This window comes from Jaculus jaculus, chromosome 1 (assembly GCF_020740685.1).
Source record: "Jaculus jaculus isolate mJacJac1 chromosome 1, mJacJac1.mat.Y.cur, whole genome shotgun sequence".
Lineage (NCBI taxonomy): Eukaryota > Metazoa > Chordata > Mammalia > Rodentia > Dipodidae > Jaculus > Jaculus jaculus.
The window spans coordinates 96,922,329-96,941,208 of record NC_059102.1 but is presented as its reverse complement, the minus strand read 5'-3'; the positions used below and the strand labels follow the sequence as shown (position 1 = coordinate 96,941,208).

Below are 18,880 nucleotides of genomic sequence, written 5' to 3'. Positions count from 1 at the left end.
CTCTGTAGTATGTTACCTGAAGAATCCTTTGGTTATACCCTAGTGATGCATAGCTGGGGTATACATTAGTGCTAGTCTTAGTTTTATGAGGAACATCTGTACTTACTTCCATAGTGATTGGACCAATTTTCATTCCAATCAGCAAGGTATAATAATCCCCTTATTCTAATCTCTTGTAAGTAACATGTGTTGTTTATTTCTTAATAGTAGTCATTCTAACAGGGTTGAAATTATATCTCAATATAATTCTTAAAATATATTTTACTTATTTATTTGAGAGAGAAATAAGAGAGAGAGAGAGAGAGAGAGAGAGAGGGAGGGAGATAATGGGTAATCCAGGGCCTCCAGCCATTACAAACAAATTGTAGATGCATGTCTCCCCTTGTCATCTGGCTTTCATGGGTCCTGGAGAATCAAAGTGGGATCCTTTGGCTTTATAGGCAAACATTGTAACTGCTAAGCCATCTCTCTAGCCCATCAATATACTTTTAATTTGGGTTTCCCTGATGGATGAGGATGCTGAACACTTTTTGCAATGTTTATTGACTACTTGTCATCTTTTGGGAAATGTCTATTAATTTCATTAGGAATTTTATTGGTTAAGATTTTTGTTTTTTAGATTTTTGAGTCCATTTTAGCCTAGATATAAATCTTGTTACTTTTCTTATTTCTGTAGCAAAATAACTGATAAGAACTACTTTAAAAAGGAAGGATTTATCTGGAAAAGAGAAGCAGATTCTCCAACGGAGAGTAAGTTAGGACCCGGAAAATTGAGATAACACTTACTTTTTTGATAGAAAGTATGATAGGTGTAGGTCCTCTTATACCCAGTGATTGATGGTAGCTTGATATTGTAGAGTGGGCTTGTGTTTGGGTATGGTTCTGACTTGTTTCCCAGCTCCAGCTATAGGTCTAGTACCACTGAGGGGATCAGTTAGCCAAATCAAGAGCAATTGGTTCCTCACCATGGCTGTGTACCACTATTGCACTTGTGTGGATATCACATCCCATTATTTGTTGCTAATTAGGTTAAACAATGTATTGCTTGGACAGATCTTGGTCATTTCCCCCAGTCGCCTATGTAGCACCTTCTGGCACTAGACATGCTGACTGTCTGGGGACTGACTCTCTCTTGGCTTCCAGCCATGTCATTCCATTTTACGCGTCAGCTGCATATGGAGTCTTCAGCAATAGGGTCTTACCACTGGCCTTTGGTGGGTCATCAAGTACTCTGACAGAAGTCTGTCATTGTTTTGGGAAACCTTGTAGGTTTCTCTGATCAAAAGCTCATTGTGGATGGTAGGCCCAAGCTGGAAGTGGGGGTTACAGGTCAGTGTCCACTAAGAAATTGAGGAAAAACATAACTAATATACAAGAGTTAGAGAGGAGGGAGATAGAGGGGAGAGGGGGAGAGGGAGGGAGGGAAGATGTAGGAGATTTAGGTCAGTCTTGATCCTACCCTCTCCAGTGTCTTGTGGTTCAGGTGTTTCCTGTAAGGGACTAGTGAAGGTTCAGTCATATGGTCTGTCTTTTAGGAAGTAGAATTTTATGGTACCATTGCCGTTTGGGTCCGGATTACTGTTTTCCACCCTTTGATTCCCTCCCCGCCCTCCCATCCATTTTATTGTCTAGTCCATGAGGTGCTTGCTGGGTATGTAAGGCATCTTGGGCAGATTCAGGTTAGGTGTTGCAGATGAGTGAGACTATGTGTCGATTTTTTTTCTGTGATTGGGTAAGTTTGCTGAGAATGATCTGTTCCAGGTTCAACCATTTTTCCTCAAATTTCTTTATGTCGTTTTTTCTTACTGCTGTATAGAATTCCATTGTGTAGATATACCACATCTTTGTTATCCATTCTTCTAATGATGGACATCTGGGTTGATTCCAGCTTTTAGCTATTACGAAATGAGCCTCCACAAACATGGTTGAGCAAATCTCTCTGGCCTGTGGTTTGAAGGTTTTAGGGTAGATGCCCAGTAAGGGTATAACTGGGTCTGTTGGTATTTCTATAGTCAGCTTTTTCAGAAGTCTCCATATTGCTTTCCAAAGTGGTTGTACCATCCTGCATTCCCACCAACAATGAATGAGTATCCCTGCTTCTCCACATCCTCACCAGCATTTATTTTCATTCGACCTTTTGATGTTGGCTATCCTTATTGGGGTAAGGTGGAATCTCATAGTTGTTTTAATTTGCATTTCTCTGATGATTAGGGATGATGAACATTTTCTTAAGTGTGTGTTTGCCATTTGTATCTCTTCCTCTGTGAATTGCCTGTTTAACTCTGTGCCCCATTTTGTGAGTGGGGTATTTGTCTTCTTTTTGTTTAGACTTTTGAGTTCTTTGTAAATTCTAGAGATAAGGCCTCTATCAGTTGGATAACCTGCAAATATTTTCTCCCATTCTGTGGGTATTCTATTGGCTTTGCTTATTATATGCTTGTCTGTAAAGAAACTCTTCAGCTTCATATGATCCCAATGGTTGAGAAGAGAGCTGCCCCAACATACCTCAAAAGGGGCCCAACTGAAACTAAGGACAACTGGCGAAATAAGCAAGGGTGATGTTTTCCTGTGAACCGGATACCAGCACAAAGGGGAAGGAGACCAACGCAGGAAAAATCAACTCCTACCAAATCAGAGACCCAGAGCCTCAGAGGACCCCAACACCTCAGCACTGAAGCAGACCAAAAATGAACCCAACATGGCTCAGGGAAATTTTGCAGAAGAGGGGGCAGAAAGAATGTCACAGTCACATGTTGGGTCATGATTTGCAGAGACATTTATCATACCAATAACTGGGGGCTAACTCCACAATGCACAACCCATTTTCATTAACAAGGAGGGTCTAATGGGAGGGGGTAGATCACAGATGAGCCTAAATAATGGTACCAAACTGCCTGTATTTACTGAAAAGAAAACTAATAAATTAAATTTCAAACAATAAAAATAAAACAAAGATTTAAAATAAAAAATATTCCAAGACAAAAAAAAAAAAAAGGAAGGATTTATTTCACCTTACAGTTCCAGAGTATTTGGTCCATCATGGTGGGGAAGGAATGGAGGCAGAAGGAAGCAACCAGTTGGTCACTTGCATCAATATTCAGGAAGTAGAAAACAAACAGGAACTGGGACATATCTATAAAATTGCAAGGCCTGCTCCCAGTGATCCGTTTAGTCCAACAATGCTCCACCACCTAAAGTTTCTACAACCTTCCCAAACAGTGCCACCATCTAGAGACCAAGTGCAAACATATGTGACTATGGAGGACATTTTACATTCAGATTTCAACAGATGTATAGCTAGCAAAGATTCTCCCCCATTATTTGGAATGTTTCTTCACTCAATTATTTCTTTTGCTATACAGAAGCTTTTTAAGTTTATGCCATGTTAGTTATTGGTATTATTTCCTGGATTATTGGGGTCCTTTAAAGAAAGCATTCAATTATACCTATACCTGAAGTGTTTCCTAGATATTTTCCTCTAATAGTTTCAGATTTTCAGCTCTTACGCAAGGATATTTGTTACATTTTGATTTATTATACAGGGTGAAAGACAAGAATGTAGCCTCATTGTTCTACATATAGATAGTCAATTTCCCTACGTAATTTAGAAGACATATGGATAGTCAATTTGCACTACATCATTTAGAAGTCTTTTCTCCACTGTGTGTTTTTGGTATCTGAGTACACAACCTTTTGATTATGCTTTCTTTGACTAAAGCCAAAATAACCATTTTTACAAATGTCAGTGACTGACATGGTATCACACATCTATAATCCTAAGTCATGTGAGGCTAAAGAAAGAGCATTTTGAGTTTGAGTCAGCCCTGTGCTACATAATGAAACCATCTCAATAAACCAAGATTCATATAACTGACCTCAGTTGAGCTCCTTCATGTTTCCTTGCAACTATGGCCAATTAGATGATGTCTTCCATGGTAAATGCTCTTAGTAAATTAATGGATCTAATAAAGAACCTTTCTCTAAACCATTATTGAAATAGATCAATGTTAATTATTTTCTAATCCACATGGTGATGTACATCTTCAAAGGATAACAGTTTTCTCTAGGAGAATTTATAAGGAATGGCAAACTCTTTACCATCAACCTCAAAAGAAACTGAAAAGTATAAATCATACAATAAAATCTTTATCCTACGAAGAGGATAAAGATCCATTTAATTATAATATGAAGTAGATTTCCCTTACCTACAAAAGAAATACTAGAAATACTATATTTGCAAACTATGTATTTGTGCTTGAAAACTGTAATTCTTTTGAAGAATTACTTTGCCCAAGGACCCCCACCTCATGATCCTGTGATGGACACATTTTAGAAGCTAGTAATTCCTCATCCTGCTATAGCTTTAAGTATCCAAGCCCAGTGAAGGAAACTAGGTCCCACTCTTCTGTCAAAAGCCAGGAAATCAGCTTTGCCTATCCCTTTCCTTTACCTTTTTCAGCAGATTCTTAGCTGAAGCATCTATATTCTTTATCAGAATACTTCATGAATCTGATTGTGTAACCAAGTCTACCCCTCAACTCTGGAACTGCTATTATACTTGAATTGACACCAGTCTCAGTTTCCAGGCTCAAGTCTTTTCCTCCTCCAAATTTTCTTTTTTCATGCTTCCTTCATATTAAGCCTTCTAAAATATAAATTTGATCATATCACTCATATGCATAAAACACTTTCAAGAGCTTGCCATTGCCCTCAAGATAAAATTGAAATAGCTTATCACAGTTTACAAATTCCTTGTAAATTCATTCTCTAATTCCCCTCAGTCTTTTCAACTGTTCAGTTTTTGTTCAAATAATTATGAACTATTGTAAGTGCTCTACCATATTGTGTTCTCCTTTGTTTCATGACTTTAAACACTTCGCCCTATGCCCATAATTCACTATAGCACTCTTCACCAAGTGTAGGGTATAGTACATGGAAATATACTTTTGTAAGGCCCATTTGCTCTATTTGAAACAATTCCAAATTGCATTAATCAGCTATTCATCACTGTGACAAATACTACAAACAAGCAACCTAAAAGAGAAATTTTTAATATATTGTAAATATACTTAATTAAGCTATATTTAATTGTATTATAAGTATATATTTAATTATATTATGTTTAGCTATAATATATTGATTGCTAGTTATTTATATATTAATATTATTAATAATTAATAATAATATATTATTATTATATATAATTTATCCCCTGGCTCTTGCTCCTGTTTTCCTGGGAGCCCTTTTCATTGATGTTATAGTATTCACTATGGGATCATGAAGGTCTCAATCAGTCCCTGTGGGTTAGAGGGGAACTATGCCTCAGGGTATTCCTACCCACTCTTTGACTCGTAGGAGCCGTCTGCCCGCTCTTCTACAATGTTTCCTAAGCCATGGAAGGCCTGTTAGTTGTCTGATTTACTGTTGAGTTGTCTGTAGTCTCTTTGATGGGTTTTGATTTATCATCTTGTCTGTCTCCATTGCTCTGAAGCTGGTTGTCAGGCTAAGAGTGAAGGCAGTATTCACGTCTCTGCTTCTTCCACAATTTCTCCAGGATCCCAGGCATGATTCATCAATAAGACAAGAAAATACCTGGCTTTCCAACACAAGACATGCTACCTCTACCACATCTGCCAAGTAAAGATATTTTTTATTAATTAATATTTTGACATATGCTGTAGGTTGTTCCTTCCTCTAGTCCCCATTTCCCTGAAGGCCTCCTCAGAAGGGTTACTGGTGTTCACTGTGGTGATATTAGGGCCTCTGTCTTTGGGGTAATCTGTGCATCAGAGTGTTTCTACCAGCCTTATGGTTCTTATTGTCTTCCTGCCCCCACATCAGTCCCTGAGTCTTGGCAGGTGTGTTATCAGTTGGTGTTGACTTCCCTGTAGCCTCTGTAATTCTGTTATATGTTTTGAGTCACCACAGTGTTTTGTGCTATTTTCCTGGATGTGGATATTGGGCTAGCATGGGGAGCAATATTTGTGTTGCTGCTTCTTCCACAATTTCTTCTGCAGCCTGGGAGAAGTGACACATCTCATTGAAAGCATTCAATTGTCTTTTCTTGTGGTAATGTATCTTTGACCACCCTGATAATCCCTGCTATCTGCAAGTTAAAACAGATTCTCAGACCAAGGGTGAGATCAGCATTTTTTTTTTAAACAAGGTTAGATGAGTTTTTATTTTTTTTAAGTATGATACCACTTATTTAAAGTTTTATGGCAATATTTTATGTGATCTACCTCTACAAACAGAAATAAAGAATATGAATATAATTCATGATAATGAAAAATGTACTATATAATTTTAAATGTACTCCCTTATGACTTTAATATTGTTTACTTACCTTATGAATAAAGAGGTTAAAAGTCTAGTAGAACTTAGCATCTATGAATTCTGAAGGGTGGTAACAGTTAATTTAAACTTTTTTAAAACTTTATTTTATATAAGATTAGACACTATTAACCTCTCTCCCCAACTCCCATTACTCTGGGGGAGGGGGGCTTCTCCTAGTGGGGTTATGGTAAATACTATAGGGTCATGAAGGCTTTAGTCAGTCCCTGTGGAGTAGTGGAGGGCCATGCTTCAGATCATTTACATCTGGAGATCAGCTTTGATTAAAGAGTTCATGCCTAGCAGCTTGAGAGACAGTTTGATGGGGCTACCCACTCAACTTGTACAGGTAACACTGGGGACTTCTCTCAGGATATTGTGATTTTTATGACCATGAGGTGATGACTTGGTTCCAAGTATCAATGAGCATGCCTCATGTCCAATCTGAAGGCAGTTGATTGTCCACAATGACTGTGTGCCACAACTGCACAAGTGTGTATTTCTTGTCCAACTGTCTTGTGAGGCTTTCAAAGTCTTAGAGTTTCAACAGTTTCAGTTCATGGTTGCCTGGCCCTGTTGATTTTTCTCAATGATAGCACAGTACATCGTGGCAGTCCTGTGTTATAGAAGAGGTTTTTTCTACTAAGAGTAGCTGGAGAATGAAAAGAGAGGGAAAGGGCCAAGGGTCCCAGTATTTCCTTTAAGAACACATGCCGAATGACCTAAATTTCCTCTTACTAGGGCTTTCAACTTCCAATAGTAGCAGACTCTGAAGACTAAGGGAACAGGCCTTTGGAGGAGATCTGGTATCCAAGCTATAAACAAATATTAAGTATAAGTAGTTGTGATAAGTTCAAAATGTTTAATCACCATGCTAACAAAGCAAAATTAAAAATGTACAGGTGAAGAAAATCAAAAAGGAATTGAAATACAATGGTAAGAAAGTAAAAATAAATAAAACAATATAAGGCAATTAAAAGGTGAAAGGAGTATAAAAAATCCAAAAGATGGACACTAAATATTAAAATGTCCTCACTACATGCAACCTTATCAATAGCTACATTAGACTAAATGGACTAAGCAATGTAACAAAAGTTTGAGAGCATCAGACTAGACTCAACAGCAAGAACTAACCATGTGTTACCAAAGGACTATTAAATTCAAATGTATAGAAAATCGAAATAAAAAAAGATACAACATGAAGAAATAAAGCTGATTAAAACAAGAATAGCTCTATTAATCATTGAAAGCATCATACTACAATTTGTCTGCTTTTAATAATTTTGTTCGTTTTTTATTTATTTATTTGAGAGTGACAGACACAGAGAGAAAGACAGATAGAGGGAGAGAGAGAGAATGGGTGCGCCAGAGCTTCCAGCCACTGCAGACGAACTCCAGATGCGTGCGCCCCCTTGTGCATCTGGCTAATGTGGGACCTGGGGAACCAAGCCTCGAACCAGGGTCCTTAGGTTTCACAGGCAAGCACTTAACCGCTAAGCCATCTCTCCAGCCCTATTTGTCTGCTTTTAATGATTCACTTGCAGTTCAGAGAGAGTGAATTATACCTGTCCTAAGGACCTATAAAAAGGATAACACTGAGGAAAAATTACTGGGAATCAAAGGCAAAGCAAGTAGTTACTATTAGGTATTTTTCAGGCTCCAATTTTATTAACTATTTCCATTTCACTATAGGTGGCCAAAAAAATGTTAAGCTTCAGTTAGTAGAACACAATCATGTAAAAGTAGGTTGAACTCTATTTTTAATAACACAAGACTATTTCTCAACAATTTAGACCATGACAACAAGATTTCAATAGCATGCCTTTTAAAAATCTTAAATCCACTTTGGATTCTTATTTACCATAGCTTTTATATTGATGTGACTTTTATCATGGTCTGGAAGATTGTTTTTTCCCTGAAACCAATGAAATTTATTCACTTATTTTATGGATGAAGCCTACTTGATCAAGATGGATAATGCTTATGAGGTGTTCTTGAATTCTGTTTTTCAGTGTTTTTTTTCCAGGATCTTTGCATCTAAATTCATCAGGGATATAGGTCTATAGTTTTCTTGTTGCATCTCTGGTTTGGGTATTACCCTGATGGTAGCTTCATAAAAGGAGTTGGTGATGATTCCTTGGTCTCTGATTATGTCAAGCAGTTTGAGAAAATTTGGTTTCAGTTCTTCTATGAAGGTCTGGTACAATTCAGCTGAGAAGCCATACAGACCTGGACTTCTTTTGGGGGGGAGGTTTTTGATTACCTTTTTAATCTCCTTGGATGCGATATGTTTGTTTAGGAGATTAATCTGTTCTGGCTTTAGTTTTGTAAGTTGTATGTGTCTAGGAATTCATCCATTTCTACCAGAGTGTCCAATTTTGTGGAATAGACATTTTGGAAGTATTTCTTAATATTCTTATAACTTCATTGTCTCCTTTGTACTTCCATTTTCTGGTATGTATAGAGACATGTTTTGTGGGCTAATAGACGGTATATTTTGGAGATAGTTCCATGGGCTGCTGAGAAGAATGTGTCTTCTATTCTGTAGAGATGGGGTAGAAAGTTCTGTAGATATTCTTTAAGTCTAATTGATCTGTGATGTTGCTGAGCTCTATTACTTCCCTTTTCTGCTGGGATGATCAGTTTATTGATGATAGTGGTGCATTGAAGTCTCTGACTATGATGGTGTTGGTGTGTATTTCTGTTTTGTTGTCAAGTAGGTTTTGTTTTATAAACTGTGGTGCACCTGTACTTGGCACATATATATTTATGATTGTGATGTTCTCATGTTGGATCATTCTCCCCCTCTCTCTCTCTCTCCCTCTCTCTCTCTCTCTCTCTCTCTCTCTCTCTCTCTCTCTCTCTCTCTCCCCCCTTTTCAAGGTAGGGTTTTTCACTCTACCTCAGGCTGACCTGGAATTTACTATGTAATCTCAGGGTGGCCTCGAATTCACAGTGATCTTCCAACCTCTGCCTCCCAACTGCTGGGATTAAGGGCATGTGCCACCATGCCTGTCTTTCGATCATTCTCTTGATGAGTAAGAAGTGGCCTTCTTTGTCCTTTTTGATTACATTTTGTTTAAAGTCTATTTTATCAGATATTAATATAGCATCTCCTGCTTATTTTTTCATTTCCATTTACTTAGAATATCATTTTCTAGCCTTTTACCCTGAGAGGGGTCTATCTTTAGTGGTTAGGTGAGTTTCTTGAAGACAGCAGATAGAAGGGCCCATTTATTTTGATACTCCTTGATAACTTGTGTCTTTTTTTTTTTAATTTTTATTTATTTATTTATTTGAGAGCAAGAGACACAGAGAGAAAGACAGATAGAGGGAGAGAGGGAATGGGCGCGCCAGGGCTTCCAGCCTCTGCAAACGTACTCCAGACGCGTGCACCCCCTTGTGCATCTGGCTAACGTGGGACCTGGGGAACCGAGCCTCGAACCGGGGTCCTTAGGCTTCACAGGCAAGTGCTTAACCACTAAGCCATCTCTCCAGCCCAACTTGTGTCTTTTGATTGTTGAGTTAAGACCATTAATATTTAAGGTTATTACTGTGAGGCTCAAATTAATCTCTGCCATGATGAGATGTTTTATGGGGTTTTGTGCTTCCTTGTGTTTTATACCTTTTTGAGCCTGGTCTATTTTTGGTTATTGTGGTCTTCTTCTTGGCACATGAGATTGGTTGTTTGGCTCTTCTGTGTGGAATATTACTCAAAGTATTATCTGTAGGTTTGGCTTTATATTCATATAATCCTAGAGTTGACTTTTTTTCATAGAAAGTTTTTCTTTCACCATCTATTATGAGGAATACTGTTGCTGGATAGAGTATCTTGGGTTGGAAGCCATAGATTTTTAGATTTGTGTTCTATTCCAAGCCCTTCTGGCTTCCAGGGTTTCCTTTGAGAAACCTGAAGTAATGCTGATGAGATTACCTTTGTATGTAGTGAGTTTCTCTCTTGCTGCTTTTAACATTCTCTCCTTATTTTCATTGTTAATGTATGGGCCTCTCTTTTGAGATGTTGGGAAATTTTTCTGCAATGATTTTGTTGAATATGTTCTCTATGACTCTGACCTGGATTTCTTCTCCTTCTGCTATTATCCATGGTCCTGATGTTTGGTCATATTCAGGTATCTCACAGTTCCCTTGTATTAAGTTCACTTGATCTTTTGAACTTACCAAAGATTTGTGCCTCCTAATCAATTTCTTCTGTCTTGTTTTCTAAATCAAAGGTTATGTCTTCCACATGAGCAACTCTGTTAGTGACAGTTCTAGAGAGGTTTTTATAAGCTCTGTTTGATTTTTGTTTTCTGTTGTGTTATATTGGATCATGTTCATCTCTTTTTTGAGGTACAATTTCAGTTCAAGTTCTGATTTTCTTGATACTTCCTGGAATTCATTTTTGCATTGACCAAGTCTTCATTAAGCTTAATCAACCAGTTGTTGAGATCTTCCATTTCTTGACTCAACTTCAATTCATTTATATCTCTTTTGAGGGTTCTAATGTTTTCTTCAATCAAGTTTCGCCTACTGTCAAAAGCTGAACCTTCTAGGAGATGATTCTGTTCAATTTCATTGATATGATTGCTAGTTTTTTGAAGGTTTGCTTCCAGTTCAGGAATTCTTTTGATCAGGGTCTCTTTGATTATTGTGTTTTCATATTGGGATTGAATTTCTATTGATTTCTCTTTGATTTCATTGGAGGCTTCCATTGTGGGACTAGGTATCCTTGGTGGAGCGCTCTCAGTTTTCTGACTTTTATTGGCTTTTTTGTGTTGTGGTCTACCCATTTGAGGAGACACTTTATTCTTTTGAAGAGGAAGCAAGATTTGTTCTTGTAGTTTCTTAAGAGGATGTTCTGTTTTAAAAGTGAACCAAATTGGTATACTGGTGTACATCAGGGTTATAACTACAGATGCTCAGAATGTGGCAACTGCAGGTATATCAAAGGTACCTGGGGAACTGGCAGCTCTGGCCTACTCACTCTCCTTGCATGTACTATTCTGCACATGGGAATCATGGGTTGGGGAACCAGATTCCAGGAAGCTAGAGTGCCAAAGGTAAGAGATCGGCTCCTACAGTGGCCTGTGCATCCTCTGACTCAGGGGAATAGGGATGTTGGTATCCAGGGCCTGTCAGAATACCAGAGCAAAAGGCCTGTTTCCACAGACTCCACACAGGGACCAGGCCTCCCCATTCCAGGCACAGAGGGACCTATAGGGACTAGGAAACAAGATAGAACACCCAGTAACAGGGATCTGGTCTATTCACTCTGCACACACTCTACAGTGCAGGGTATCCTAGAATGGGGACCCAGAAGCACCAACAATCAAGAAGGCAGAGCAAGGAGCCTGCTTCCACAACAGGCTTGCAGGTTCCAAGCATCTCTAAGCTAGCCACAGAGGTACCTACTGGAACCAGGAAACTGGGAGAAGTTCCTGGGATCAGGGATCTAACCTACTCAGTCCATGCCTGCTGAACATACCCACAATGAATTACTTTTAATCAAGTTTTTGGAAATGTAGATAGAGCACTATGAGGAGCTACTTGTTCTTTCAAAAACTTATCATAATAAGAATGTTCCTAAGCTGTTCTTGTGCTTGTAAAACCTGGCATGACCAGGTTTTAGGTTAACTTCTAGTAGTACACTATCATATTCTTTTCAAACTAGAGAAGGCACAGCTCCAGTTTGATACAAAGAGAATTAAAAAGTGTGGAATGTTCATGCTATAGCTTCCTAGAACATCAGTTTTACTGCATGTTTCAGGAGAAACATAATTGATAACCAAGAGGGAGTTAACTTGGCTGGATTCAAACCCCAATCCCTCTCTCTTCTATTGTGAATACATCTACAATCCTCATTCAAAGTCTGCCCTATGCAGATGCTTCTGACTTCTCACCCCTCAAGTATCATCTCCAAGCCCATGTATTCCCCATTCTCTTTGAGGAATTATTGTAGGAGCTTGCTTTTTTATCTACATGGAATAACCTCAGTTTTAGAATGTGGGAAATCCAGAATCAAGTAGGTCACATCTGATGAGGGCTGTGTTATCCTTGATATATGAAAGGCAAACAGAAGGCAAGAGAGAATAAGAAACTGAGCCCTATTAAAATTATGCATTAATCAATTCATAGGGATGGATCCTCATGACTTAAACATGCCCCATTAGGCCCAACATTGCTGCATTAGTGATTATATTTTCAACACATACTTTTTATGAGACATTCAAATCACAGTGCATGGTAAAACCATTTGGGCATGGATATTTTTAAAGTCATAATTTCAATTTCTTTCATAATATATACTTATTAAAGTTTTGATTTCTTATTATATGATATGGTAGTTTGTCTTGGAGAAATTGGTCCATTTTATCAAAGCTATCAAGATTTAATGATATAAAATTGCTCATAATATTTCTTGATATTATAGAAAGAGTTATCTCTACAAAATTTATATATTGACATTTTAATACATGTATATATTTAAAATGTACCAATGCCCAGTATAAGAATGTCAAGGCAAAATCTGTGAAAAAATAATTTGGGTTAAATGAGGTCATATAAGTGATATCATAATTGACTATGACTAGCAAATTTATAGGAATAGAGAGATCATTGTGGACCACCCATAACAAAAAAGCCATATGAAAACATAGCAAGAAGTTGTCCATAGGTAAGCCAAGGACAGAGGCCCCCAAAGAAACCTACTATCCTGAAATATTTTGTTTTGTTTTGGGTGGTAAAGGAAAACATGCGAGTTATGTATGTTAGTAGGGTGCTTTGTAATAACTAAATAAGGTCAAACATACCTATCTCCTCAAAAACAGAAAATAATTTAGAAAACAGAAAATCATGAATCTAAGTGTTGCAGTCAGGTTCACGTTGCTGGCAGAAAATATCCAAACAAGAGCAGCTGGTGGGGGATAAAAAGGGTTTATTTTGGTGAACAGACTCAAGGGGAAGCTCCATGATGGCAGGGGAAATGGTGGCATAAGCAGAGAGAGGACATCACCTCCTGGCCACCATCAGATGGACAACAGCAACAGAAGAGTGTGTCAAATACTGGTAAAAGGAAGCTGGCTGTAATACCTATAAGCCTGCCCCCAAAAATACACTGCCTCTAAGAGGCTTTAATTACAAATTGCCATCAGCTGGGGTCCTAGCATTCAGAACACCTAAATTTATGGGGGCCACCTGAATCAAACCACCACACTAAGTTTTTTCTTTGGGATGCTAAAATAAAGTAACTCCGCTGTCTATAGACCTAAATTTTATAGTATATTGACTATGTGGTAATTTACTTTGTGGCTATGTGATAATTTATGTAACTGAGTTTTTAATGTTATACATTTCCAGTTCCCCCTATTATAGACAACAAATATGTATGTATATTTAATGACACATTTCTAGGAAAAGATAAAAACAGGTCAAAAGGGCAAACGTCTTAAACTTACACATTTAAATTTAGTGTAGAAATTAACCTCTCCATTACTCTACCTGAATTTCCTAAAGGTTATGCTAATTCATATATTTATTTCTTTCTTTCTCTTTTTATTTATTTATTTATTTATTTATTTATTTATTTGGAGGCATTGTCTCACTCTACCCAGGCTGACCTGGAACTTACTTTGTAGTCCCTGGGTGGCCTTGAAATGATGGTGATCTTCCTACCCCTGGCTCCCAACTGCTGGGATTAAAAGTGTGCCACCATGCCAGGCTGTCTATTTATTATAACAGTATATGCATATACATTTCTTTGTAACCTTGTTAAAAAGTAATTTTTAACATGGAGAGATGGCTTAACAGTTACGGCCTTGCCTATGAAGCCGTGGTAATACTTCTTAAATCTAATATTGTAAAAATATTGAATTTTTCTGGAGCATTTTTATTAATTGTTTTAATATTTAATTATCATGGAATTTATTTTATTGGAAGAAGTGAAGTGGAAATGCCAATTTCTTGACTAAACATGTAGCCATTTTTTATATTTCTCACTGAACTTTAAACATCTTTATTATACAGTAATTTTAAGGTATAGCTAAATATAATTCCTTATTGTTTCAAGTATGCATTTTTGTCAATATCATACTGTTTCATTATTATCTTACAGATTATGTTTAAATATATAATAATGTTTATTCTCAGGTGTATATTCTTGCAAACATGATTTAATAGTCTATGGTCTGCATTGTGTTTTTATGTCTCTCCATATCATAACATGTAACTGATCACTTACAGATTTCCAGTTCTCTTCTACAACAACAAACTAGAAGAAACATAAAAAGAAGTACATAGAACTAATATGACACTTATTCAAACTATGCTGAGGAATAAATCTTACTAAAGATTTCTTTTAAATATCTATGCATCTTACTTCAATTCAACTTTAATATTCTTAGTATTAACTTTTAAGTTCAAAAATGTAAATACTTTAATATTCTTTTATTGATACTATTTCATAACACTTAGTCTTTCTAACTAAATACTAGTTTATCTTTCTACTTAGTAAGTTTTATTTGGATAGCTCAGTAAGGTTTAATGACTATCATAATAGTTATAAAAGCTACTTACAGGGTTTTGTCTAAAAAATTATAATATTCAGTAGTATTGTTGACTTAAATAAATTTCAAAATAATGAGAAAGTGGTCATTTATTTTTTAAATATGTTATTTCATTTATTTTCTATTTGATGGAATTCTTTTCTTAAAATTACAACTTTTCCACTCCTTCATATTTAGTACAGTAAAAAGTCATAGAAAAATTTACTTTCATCACAGCCATGGTGATATCTTGATTCTGCCTCATTCCTATAAAAAAAAAAAAATGGAGACAATTCAGCAACTGTGTCTGCCTTGAATAAGGAAATGACCTCCTCAGTCAAAATTCACTGAATTCTGACAGAGAATTATGTTAACAATGGAAAGTTCTAAGCATCTCAGTGGCTGGAATGCTGCTTTGAGTACTGGACCCAAAGCTTGATGTTGAATGTAACTTCCAATAGCTTCATGTTGAACAGGTTGATATCCCAAATCTTAGAGATACAGAAACTCATTCACATAGAACTGAATTCCTCTTAGCCACTGGACTCTGTTCCTCTCATTTGAATTCAAATAGAGTTTTGTGTGTGTGTGTGAAATATATGCTGTTTTGCCTTACAATTTTGGAATCTATGACAGTTACCACATCTATTTAATAGTCAAGGACATCTAAGTGTAGAGAGGCAAAATAACTTTTTCCAAAATCATGTGGATAGTAATTGAAGCTCTCATGCATAATTCCATACCTGGTTGACTCCAAATCCAGTATCATTCTTTTATACTTGCTGCCTTATTTCTGCCCCTTCACCTGCCCAGGTCCAAACTCAACCTCTCTGCCTTCTCTTGCCCCATCCATGCAGGCCCGTGACCAAGGCGTAGACTAAGAAGTGGAGTCATGCTTCACAAGGCCATACCATGCTGGCAGCCATTCCTGGGTCTGGCTGTGGTGTTAATCTGCATGGGATCCACCACCGGTTGTCCTGCTCGTTGTGAGTGCTCTGCCCAGAACAAATCCGTTAGCTGCCACCGAAGGCGGTTAATTGCCATTCCAGAAGGCATTCCCATTGAAACCAAAATCTTGGACCTCAGCAAAAACCGGTTGAAAATCGTTAACCCTGAAGAGTTCATATCATACCCGCTGTTGGAGGAGATAGACCTGAGTGACAACATTATCACCAATGTGGAGCCAGGAGCTTTCAACAATCTATTTAACCTGCGTTCCCTCCGCCTAAAAGGCAATCGTCTGAAGTTGGTCCCTTTAGGAGTGTTCACAGGGCTGTCCAACCTCACCAAGCTCGACATTAGTGAGAATAAGATTGTCATTTTACTAGATTACATGTTCCAGGATCTACATAACCTGAAGTCTTTAGAGGTGGGGGACAATGATTTGGTTTATATATCACACAGGGCCTTCAGCGGGCTCCTTAGCTTGGAGCAGCTCACCCTGGAGAAATGCAATCTAACAGCAGTACCGACAGAAGCCCTTTCCCACCTCCACAGCCTCATCAGCCTGCATCTCAAGCATCTAAATATCAACAATATGCCTGTGTATGCCTTTAAAAGATTGTTCCACCTCAAACACCTAGAGATTGACTATTGGCCCTTGCTGGATATGATGCCTGCCAATAGCCTCTATGGCCTCAACCTCACATCCCTTTCCATCACTAACACCAACCTGTCCACTGTACCCTTCCTTGCCTTTAAACACCTGGTCTACCTGACCCACCTGAACCTCTCCTACAATCCCATCAGCACTATTGAAGCAGGCATGTTCTCTAACCTGATCCGCCTCCAGGAGCTTCATATAGTGGGGGCCCAGCTCCGCACCATTGAACCGCACTCCTTTCAAGGGCTCCGCTATCTTCGTGTGCTCAACGTGTCTCAGAACCTGCTGGAAACTTTGGAAGAGAATGTCTTCTCCTCCCCGCGGGCTTTGGAGGTTCTGAGCATCAGTAACAATCCACTAGCCTGCGACTGCCGACTCCTCTGGCTCCTGCAGCGACAGGCCACCTTGCAGTTTGGCGGCCAGCAGCCGATGTGTGCCGGGCCAGACACCATCCGTGAGAGGTCATTCAAGGATTTCCATAGCACTGCCCTTTCTTTTTATTTTACCTGCAAAAAACCCAAAATCCGTGAGAAGAAGTTACAGCATCTGCTAGTGGATGAAGGGCAGACGGTCCAGCTGGAATGCAATGCTGACGGAGACCCGCAGCCTGTGATTTCCTGGGTGACACCCCGAAGGCGTTTCATCACCACTAAGTCTAATGGAAGGGCCACTGTGTTGGGTGATGGTACTTTGGAAATCCGCTTCGCCCAGGATCAAGACAGTGGGGTGTATGTTTGCATCGCTAGCAATGCTGCTGGCAATGACACCTTCACAGCGTCCTTAACTGTGAAAGGATTCACGTCAGACCGTTTCCTTTATGCAAACAGGACCCCTATGTACATGACCGACTCCAATGACACCATTTCCAATGGCACCAATGCCAATACTTTTTCCCTGGACCTTAAAACAATACTGGTATCCACAGCCATGGGCTGTTTCACATTCCTGGGAGTGGTTTTATTTTGTTTTCTCCTCCTTTTCGTGTGGAGCCGAGGGAAAGGCAAGCACAAAAACAGCATTGACCTGGAGTATGTGCCCCGAAAAAACAATGGTGCTGTTGTGGAAGGGGAGGTGGCTGGACCCAGGAGGTTCAACATGAAAATGATTTGAGGGGTCCCCACTCACACTACTGTCTCTGTGTCACTGTTCGTAATGAGTAGGACAGTCTGGCACAGTAAGTCGTGAGGCTATGAGGCAGATGCTCCTGTGTCAAAGCAGGGTCCGGTGGAACCAGGAAAACATCCCATGGAGACTCTCGACCTAGAGGCAGGCAGGCATGTGTCAGAGCCCTTCACACAATGGAATACTAATTGTTTGCTTTGCAAATATGGGCATTCTGGGGATCTCAGTAATGAACCTGAACCTTTGGCTCATGCTCATGGACAATAATCCAACATTTTCTACCACTGCAAAAACACAAGAAAAAAAAAAAAGAGAACAACCTACAGTGTAGGATTTACATATTTAAAAGACACATTTGTCTAAAACATACTCTACAGAAAAAATATTTGTATTTATGATTATCATTTGTTAAAACCTTGCATCATACCATATTGTTGGTTCAGCACCAAAAAGAAATCAATATATTCTTTTTTTGAAACATATATGCTGTATATGTTTTAAAGCAATATGAATGAGAGGTTGTGCTTTTAGTTATTCACCACTATAGATCCCAGTGTGGTTTCACCTTCCTTTTACCCACAAATAAGCCTGAGACCAGATCCTTGGAGTTATGGGCAGAGATGTGTTGAGAGATGTGTATGTCTGATGTAGGATGCCAAGAAACAGGACCCAAGTCAAAACTGCTCAACTCTGTTAACTTGTTACTATAAATAAAGGCATGTGCCTAGTTTTGATACAGAATGGAATATTTTTTATACTTATAATAATATCACACTGGACCAGTTTACTGTAACAAAGCCTTGGTTTCTCCAGAAGGTGTGGTATGCCACTAGCTATACCTGCACAATGCAAGGTAGGTGTTATTCATGAAACATCCATTTTATTACCCCTTGCTTTCACTTTCACCAGTTACTGTCAATGAGTTCATAGCAAATAAAGGAAGAGGCAATGATTAGACATAATGATTGGGTAATATTCATCACGATCTAAGAAAATAATTCTGTTGTTCAAAAGTTCTCTGAATAAGGAGTTCTTCTCAAAGACAACATAAAGCAGGGTGACCTATGAATAACAGGATGGTAATGAAAAGAATATCCTAAATGTGGTAGTTCTTTGAAGGTTAGATGGCTACCAGTCAAGGGAACATATAGATCCTGGCACCCTGAGGTTCTCTATTCTGATGCTGTACACACAGTACTATCCTGAGTAGAAAACTTCAAGATATCTCCCTGCTCACTTATGAAGATTTGGGGTTTTATTTTGGAAATTATCTTGCATAGAT

General features: G+C 38.3%; 1 protein-coding gene across 5 annotated transcripts in view; it reads left to right on the top strand.

Moving 5' to 3' along the window:
* Lingo2 (leucine rich repeat and Ig domain containing 2) overlaps window positions 1-18,339 on the top strand; it is a 1,280,444-nt gene extending 1,262,105 nt beyond the window's left edge. For 4 of the 5 annotated variants that reach the window (XM_045160274.1, XM_045160271.1, XM_045160280.1 and 1 more), the window contains one exon: window positions 15,731-18,339. In XM_045160274.1, coding sequence (XP_045016209.1) covers window positions 15,766-17,586 — 1,821 coding nt within the window. In that variant the 5' untranslated portion in view covers window positions 15,731-15,765 and the 3' untranslated portion in view covers window positions 17,587-18,339. Of the gene's footprint in view, window positions 1-5,559; window positions 5,638-15,730 lie in introns of those variants that run through there. The other variant, XM_045160294.1, reaches the window with a different exon arrangement.
* Window positions 18,340-18,880: the final 541 nt, after the last annotated feature.